Source organism: Parasteatoda tepidariorum, chromosome 8, assembly GCF_043381705.1.
Source record: "Parasteatoda tepidariorum isolate YZ-2023 chromosome 8, CAS_Ptep_4.0, whole genome shotgun sequence".
Taxonomy (NCBI): Eukaryota; Metazoa; Arthropoda; class Arachnida; order Araneae; family Theridiidae; genus Parasteatoda; species Parasteatoda tepidariorum.
The window spans coordinates 67,784,551-67,793,566 of NC_092211.1; the positions used below are offsets into that span (position 1 = coordinate 67,784,551).

The 9,016-nt window shown below is 27.1% G+C and overlaps 1 protein-coding gene across 2 annotated transcripts in view; it reads left to right on the forward strand.

The window, feature by feature from the left end:
* The first annotated feature begins 15 nt into the window (after positions 1-15).
* LOC107443611 (large proline-rich protein BAG6) overlaps positions 16-9,016 on the forward strand; it is a 59,525-nt gene continuing 50,524 nt past the window's right edge. Inside the window, exons 1-5 of one of the 2 annotated variants that reach the window (XM_043046875.2) lie at positions 16-157; positions 4,590-4,671; positions 6,583-6,624; positions 6,707-6,782; positions 7,233-7,414. In XM_043046875.2, the coding sequence (XP_042902809.1) occupies positions 4,609-4,671; positions 6,583-6,624; positions 6,707-6,782; positions 7,233-7,414 (363 nt within the window). In that variant the 5' untranslated portion in view covers positions 16-157; positions 4,590-4,608. Of the gene's footprint in view, positions 209-4,589; positions 4,672-6,582; positions 6,625-6,706; positions 6,783-7,232; positions 7,415-9,016 lie in introns of both variants that reach the window. The other variant, XM_043046878.2, reaches the window with a different exon arrangement.

The following is a 9,016-nucleotide window of genomic DNA, read 5'->3' on the forward strand; positions in this document are numbered from 1 at the left end:
AGAGCATTATTTTGTTTTGCAAACTGGCAACGATGTTTTTGTTTTATTTTACTTTTACTAGATACTTCCACTTGTAATTTTTGTGTTATTGTTATTAATAATTATTGTGGGGAGACGTAAATTATAATAATAATTTGTCTTTTGTAGACATTCATAGGTAATATTTACTTCCCGTTTGAATTTCAGAAAAGTCTTTAACCTCTATATGGTTCACTAATCGTATATTGAAAGTTTTTAAATGTTGTGTTTCATATCTTCCTATTTTTGCATAATTTAAAGAGTGCAATATATGTATGATTCAGTTTGTAGGTGACTGTTTCTTAAAATTTAAATCCTAATGTACATTGTGATATAAAATTTATTCAAAATATATATCGATATTTGCTGTACTAATACAGTTCCGATTAGATAGTGTATCAGATCAATTATTCACACGTAATAGTTTTCTTTTCTATACGAATTTACTTTCATTAATGAAAATCAAGAATACCCTATCAAGCTCAACTTCGACATTAATATTGTTACTCACAAATTACCTTGCAAATGCTTTGACGATAAGAGCTTAGTTAAATAACATATGTGTTTTGTTAACCACTTTTTTTTTCTGGGATAAAAAGAGATTAAAGTAGTCATAATTTAAGGAACATTAAATGCCTTTTCTTCATAGTCCTTATAGAAGATTTCTAAGTTGGTACCAGCGCCAAAGAACTCACCACATTTTGGTTACAACCAGGCAACACTCATGAAACAAAAAAAGACAAAAGAAAAAAAATTAACTCAAAGTTCATAACCATCCCTCAGATTTTTTTTTCTTTTTTGTTAAATTTTAAAAAGTTCAATAGTTTGGCCTCTTGGTACTGTAAGAAAAGACAGGTATAGATATTAAATGAAAAACCAGCTTGTTATAACAGTTTATTTTAATATAACAATTTCTGTCATTCTATGTTTTTTTCTTATAAAGACAGAATCTTTCACCCTAGGATAAAATTACATTTACTGTTCTGAAAGAAAAATTTTCGCTAATGCTGTTCTACTAGTATTTTTTAATCTAATAACAATAATTAACAACATATAAATTTTCATTGTGAATTGGGCTCAAATTGTTATTTCTATTTATAATGATTAACATTTTGATTGCATAGATTTAAACTTAAGATAGAACATAAGGAAAAAGAAAAGATAAGTTGAGACTGATTTAAGCTACAAAGGGAGAACTAGGGTGTTAACTCTAAAAAAAGAAATATTAACATTATAAAAAATTTATAAGTGAAAGTTATTTCAGGCTAAAATAATGATAAACTTTATTAGAACTAATAATTGCTAAAAATCTAGATTATATACAGAATTCTCCCTAGGGGTAAAATAGGACACTATAAGTTTTGATAGGCACTTACTCAACGCTGTAAAAATTTATCAAATTGTGTAATAACTAAATTCGATAGTCAACAATTTTTAAATTACCCTCTTATACTATTTTATGTTTTTATTTCAAAAAATGATTCCCTCTCATTATCAGAATATAAGAGAAAAAGTTGTAATTTATAAAAAATAATTGAAGGCACGCTTATAGATAATCTCTGATCATGAATTTTTTTCAAAAAAAGTAAAATAAACAACAAAAAAATTATTGATTAGCAACTTGAAAAAATTTTCTATAATTTAAACTAAAATCTATGAGAAAATAAACATTTAAAGTTGCATTTAAAAAATAAAACTATTAAAGAGATGCTTCTGAAAATTTAACAAATTGAGAATAATCCTAACAAAGTAAATATGTTTAATAGTAATCAGAATTAAACCTATAAACACAGATAATTTTAAGAGTGGATAATTATTATTTAAACAGTAAATGAATCTTTTTAAAATTTGAATATGAATAAAAAGGCAGTGTTTTGAATAAATGAGCGCTTTATTTTTACACAAGCATTTATATAGATCAAAGAGCAGGCAAGGCAGACCGCCCTTCTAAAAATGCTTTAGAGAGTATACACTATTGTATAATTTTGACAATCTAGTTAAAAGGTTTGTGCAGAATAAATAGAACATATATAATTTAAAAACAAGATAATTATAAAGGCACTTGTTGTTGAATATAAAATTTGAATGGTAAATGAAATGTTTTTATTTAATAAAGAAACATATCCATTCGCAAAGTTATTTTTCCAGATAATCCATATACCGCCCCTCACCAAATGCTGGTTCATTCCCTACTATGTTCTCGCAGGAAAGAAGAAAAAAAAAACTATCCTAATGACATGAAGAGAAAAAATTTCTGTTGCCAAAACTTTCAACTTATGCAACTGCACTGTTAATAGACTCCTCTTCAGTATTTAATAGTGCTCAGTTGTCGCCAAAATTTGGCGATTTTTTGGACAGATACCCTATACAAAAAATTTTATGATTGTTTTTTCCATGGGGGAAAACAATAATTAAAGTATAATAATCTCACTGTATTCCTTGAATTTAGATAGATTTCCATATTAGGGTCTAGGGGTGAACTAGTTTTTCTAAACCACCTTTTCACTGTCCAAGAAATATAAACTATTGATTCACCTATCTCTTGTTATCTCTTTTACTGCTACCTCTTCCTTTCTCTTTTTACCTACAAGGTTGTGGCATTTCAACTTGACTTTACCACTGCTGTGAGTAAAAGAAGAAGAAAAAAATCTACTGTGATCTAGAAGTTGAAGGGTATTGATTGGTCATCAAAATTTGTTAGAAATTGTAGGAGGCAATTGATCAAGTCGGGAAATTCATTTCGTGTAATACGGTAGATACTAATAGACTTAGATAAAATGAAAAAATTTCTAAGAACACAAAATCTCAGTAAAAAAACTTGCTGCAAACAACTAATTAACTCTTGTAACTAGTTTCAACCTTTACGTCGCCATTTCATTTTGGCAAAATTTGTTTTAAAATCATTGTTTTTTTAAAAAAAATGTTTTAAATTTTATAAAACTCAATATTAATTCATACCACATGGATGAGTTTGGTAAAAGAAAAAAATACAAGCTGAGAATATAAATCCAAAAATGTTATGTGTAAAAACACTTTTTGAATAATTGAAAAATGCCTAAAATTTGAGGGCGGAAAAAAAATTTGTGTGTTAAAAGCATTTAACCGCAGAATGTTTTCAACATTTTAATAGAAATATAAATCTGAGTGTGTAATTTTTAAATTCCACAAATACGAATCTCAATATTTAATCTTAAAATCTTTTTGATACAAATCTCAATGTTTGATTTTGTAATTGGGAGAATGGGAATTCTTTTGCATAATTTTTTAGTAACTTGAACACTAAGCATGTATGGTGGAAAGTCGCGTATCAAAGTCCCACCGATGCCGGATACGTAGGATATTAGATTTTTCCGTATAATAGACCCCCAAGGTAAACAAAGCTTAGAACGGTCTTAATCTAAGAAGCGAAATATAAATAAACATTATTTTTCGAGTATTAATGGTTTAGTATTGGAATTATATCTAATCAATCAAAAACAAAATATTAGAATCTCTCCGCCATTTTGAACTAGAACGATTCAAGCGAGAAGGTTTGGTAGATTTTCTCTTCCCCTTTCTGGTGATTTATGGGTTCAATGTATAAATCACTAGAAGCTAGAAAAGAAAAAAATGTGTCCTTTTTTTTTTTTTTTTTTTTATAAGAGAGGGAAGAAAAATAGATATTTGTTTATTTTGATTGTTAAAAAGTGTCTGGAAAATTGACCCTTCCGGAAAAGCGACGTCCGGATATGGGAAGCTACACTGTAGTAGCTTTTTAATTGCTATATTTGATATAAAAAATACCATGTGCAATTTTAATCACGTTTGTATAGGTAAAAAAAAGCATAAAAACTGTTTGTTTTTTTCTCAAGAATTAGAAAAGACCAACTTTCTTCGAAAAGGGATATTTTTTTATTGTTAAATTAAAAAACTGAAAAAACTCACCCTTGATACCTGCATGTCTGAAAGTCTAATGCAATGACATAATTGCAGCTGAGTGAAGCAGAGAAAAAATTAAATATCAATCTAATTCTTTTTTTAGTATTTTGTATGATTCTGTAAGAAAAATCAATTAATAACAAAGCATATTTAAAATGTAATAATATTCATAATTTTCAAAAGTTCACTGGTTTGCCTGGTTTTGCCCCAATCAGATTCTTAATTTAGAATCTGATTGGGGCAATGCTAGGATATAATAAAGAATATTTATTTCAATCAGAAGGCTACGATAAAAAAAGTATTAGAAAATATTTTCTAATATTAATGAAAGCCTATCATTTGCATAAAAAAGAAAAAATATCTCCTATTACTGAACAGTCCAGAGTTTTGCTCTACCGACTACATTCATTGTACAAAGGCAAATTTATTATTATAACCTTGTAAAAAAACACATTTCAATTCCCTATGCTACTTCATAAAAAAAAATTTTAATGTCTTGTTTTTTTTAAAGAAGGAGTTAAAAGTTTATTTGGTTGATGGAGTAATAATTAGCTTCCTAGGACATAGCAGCTTGCTCAAAACAATTGCTATTTATGCAAAAAAAAAACTGTCATATCAATTTTGATTTTGAAAGTATTTATATATATTTTCAGATTTGAGAAAAGCCCCACCATGCTTTCCGTCACAGTGAAGACTTTGGATTCGCAGAATCATTCATTTAATGTTCCAGATGAGGTAAATTAGAATTTAAAAAATAAAGTGAACTTTTATTCAATTTTTCATAAATTTTAACATGATAATATTAATATATTTAACAATATGTTAATATTTTTGTTGCTTTAATACTTTATGTTTACACATTTAAGTATTATACCTTTAAATTTAAATTGCAAGTATGTTATTATCTAAAATTTAATCTCCCAGATAACAGGCTACAATATCATTGTATTATAGTCTCTTAAGCAAGTTGTTCATTTAGTATCATAGTTTTTACCAGTTTCTTGAAATTTTATCATTGCTCAAATAAAACTGGGCTGCAAAATTTAGCTTATAAAAAAGAATTTGGAAATTTCAACTTACATTTAGTTTTACCTAGTACCGCTAACTACTGTGACATTTGACTTCTACTAACTACAATGACATTTTTGCAACCTGAATAACTGAATGACATTTTTGCAACCTCAATAACTGAAGGACATTTTTTACCTCAATAAGTGAAGGACATTTTTGAAATCAGCTTTCTAGCTTGAAGAATCATGCACCTAAGTATTCGCTATTTGAGACGATAATTCTATCTTCTTTTTTTTTTCTCTTCCTCCAATCACCGTTCTGACAGTTAGCACTACTAATTTTCGAATATTTTTTTTAAAAGTCTCGACATTATTAATAAGTTATTATTTTTATAACACTTAACTCTTGAAACGTACTTTTAAATCTCTTCTATATATGGTGTGCAAAATAAAAAAAACGGGCCATCCTGAATAACTTTTGTTCTAATGATCGGATCTTCGCATTCTAGGAGTCAATCTTTATTTGAGAGGGTGACCTCAAAAAAAAAAAAAGCCAATTTAAAAAATTTCACACACAATTATAAAATTCATTTATCTAAACATAATTCCATGGGTAAAATATCTTTTAGTAAATATTTATCATTTTTTTAATGTTTTATTTATTATTAGTCGGAAGAAAAATTTGAATTGTTAGGTATAAAATTTTTTACACCATTTTATTGAATATAATTTTGCATAGCAAAATACAAAATTTGAATGAAATTAGTCAAATTGTTCCTGAGAAATTGAATTTCATTAAGAGTGAATCCTAGAACGTGAAAATCCTACAAGGAGATCAAAATTTATTAAGGGTGGTCTGTTATATTATTTTGCGCTTTGTACTGAAGAAAAAACTATACACTGTGGAAAAAAATTCAGATAATTTCTCCTTCGAGCAATCACGTGTCTGAACTTTCAAAAATGTATAAATGTCTGAGAAAATTTATTTGAAATAAAAATGTGACATTGCACGTTATTTAATATTGTGGTTTAATCGTTGGTTTAAATTTGAAAAAAAAATAGTTAGTTTATTTTATTTGTCTCAATTTTCAAAAGGGATTTCACAGAAATTTTAGGTACTTTCCTTTACTAAAAAAAATCGTAGAACTTTGTCACCAATGTTCCTCTCAGTCCATCTTAGCTAGCAGACTTAAATGAATAAATCTTAGTTAAGGAGATAATGTCTATCTTTGTCTTTTGGTGCAAGTTGTCAACATTCTCTTAAATTCTGTTGTGTGCATAAAGAACTGTTGACTTACTAATCGAAAATTGAGGCATTAATGTTTAATAAATGAAGATATCCTTTTAAAAATATAAGTTAATTGTTAAATAAACATAATTAATATCGGTTAGGAAGCCAGTGCTCTGAACGAGATGTAATTTAAAAGAGTAGTCAACAATGAAACTGAAACTTATTAGAAGTTGATATACATTACATAAAAATTAAACCGCTCTATCCAGTGGCAAAATTTATAAACGTTGAATTGGAAAACTGTTACTCATAAAATATATGTAGTTTAATAACACTTTTCAAGCATTTTACATACATAAAATACTAGTTTGTTTTTCACTGATGGTTTTTTCCCCTTCCTATTAGAGTACAGTAAAAGAGTTTAAAGAACAAATAGCTCCAGTATTGGTAAGTTTTCATTTAATACTTAAATTTTTGATTTGTATAATATTATCCTTTTTAATCTTATTTATTATTGTTTTTACTTTAGAATATAACAGTTGACAAGCAAAGACTGATATTTTGTGGAAAGGTATTGAAAGATGACAAGAAATTATCAGAATATGGTAAGTTTATATGTACTTGTTTTATTTTGTAATATGGAGTACAAAGTCCTATATCAGTACATATGTTTTCTGGATACTTTTTAATAAACAAATTTCTTTTCCTTTTATTAAAAAAAATTTTTTTTACTTATTTCCTCCTACTGCTTTTAGAGTGGCTAACATTTATATTACTCTAATGAACACTCTTAATGACTTAAAGACAAGAGCTAAATGAAAATCGTGGGTTAAATGGGATTTTTTTTTTTAATTTTATCATATAGAACATTCTTATATTTTATTGTTTTAATCTTCATTTACCTTAATGACTTTTTATTCCTAAAAATCTATTTTCTGGGCCTACGTCCTGACAGTTCTGAATACAGGACTTTCCTTTGTATAATTTTAAATTAGACCTTTGACTTATTTAAAAATTAGTCTATATTTGTGTTATAAATCATTTTCTTTCCTTAGATGTTGATGGAAAAGTGATTCATGTTGTACAAAGTTTACCACCCCAAGGAAATTCTAGTTCATCTTCAAGCTCCTCGAGTACTACAAATGGAGGAGGATCTAGGGGTAGTAGAGATGCAGCTGGATTTCTACTTGGTGCTTTTTCAATCCCTCAAGATTTAGTTGACCCTGCACAAGTTCAGGTAGCAACATATGCTTTATTTTTATCCTATATTGCATGCTTACATAATAATCCACTAGTGTGCCAATGTGTCTTAATCCAAATGTGTGCTCTTATGGAAGAAAGTTATAAACCTCAATCGTCCAAGAGGCAATTTTTATAAGTCATTTTTTAAAAAGTTAGGAGCGTAGCAAAGTTTTAAACTTAAGAGGACGCGGTACCCAGATAANATGTGTCTTAATCCAAATGTGTGCTCTTATGGAAGAAAGTTATAAACCTCAATCGTCCAAGAGGCAATTTTTATAAGTCATTTTTTAAAAAGTTAGGAGCGTAGCAAAGTTTTAAACGCTTTGAGGAAGGAGTGAATTGGTACAGTGACAGTGATATATGATAGAGGGTCAGTTAAACTATCCCATCCTTCCTTAGCAAAACTGAACAATATAAGCATTAGTTTCGAAAAGTGATTCTGGGTACGCAGTCTTTTATTTTTAAACCCATTCTTAGTTTCGTTGTGAAATATCCAGAATAGACATTCTAACTATTTATTTGTATGTAAATAGGTGTTTACAAGATAATGGGGATTACTTATATCTTACAATTAATTCGTTTCAAATTAAAACACCAAGAAGAATATAAATTTTTATTAATGTGTGTGGAATTAATGGAATTAATTAAAGTAACTTAGTTTTAATAATCGGAGCTAGAACTGCTAATTATATTGAGCTGTAAATATATGAAGAAATATAATTATAAAAATTCTGAAAAATACATAATTTATTAAAACGTAGGCAATTTATTAAGTCATAATACAGAATTGAAAAAATTATTAAAACTTATACTAATATAATAAAAAGTTATAAAAATAAAAAAATAAGAATTAATTATAAAATATGATAAAAGAAAAATCAAACGCTTTTTAAATTGCATCAAAGAAAATTTTTGTTTTGATGTATCTTTTTCAAACTTACATTCACCATCCGGGAAAATTTTATTTTCTGTAAATAAGTATAATAATTTCTCAATAAATTTTTTAATTTATTTATATTGCTTTGTAATTTTGCTGAATTACAAATTACATTGTTTTGTATTTGTCTGAGAATTTTTCTCCTTTCATTTTCAATAGTTTAAGACACATACGTATATTAGAATATGGGTGTGTGTTTGTGCAAAGGAAAAAGAAAATTTAAAAATAAATATTTCTACACAAAAATAATTTTTTATTTTTTTCCGTTTCAATAATTTTATATTCTTTTCTGTTTCATACATTTCAATCTCCATTTGAATTATTAAAATTTCTGTTTGAGTATTATTTATTTTTGTATTTTAGTATTATTTATTTACTCTCCTTTTTTAAAGCGAATTCTCACCACATGTTCCATATTACTTCAGCCTCAGAAAGATGGAATTCAGATGAAACATCTGTTAGCGTATAGTTTGATAATCAACGAATTAAAAAAAAATTTCCCCTCGATTTTTATTTTTCTGTTATTCTACTTTGTTCTCTAAAGTTTTAAAATTTTGTTTTGATCACATCTTGAATTCTTTACTTTCATTTTAATTGTGTATCTATGAGCACACACCTGTTCATACAGATACATATAAAAGCTAAGAGACACTATATTTA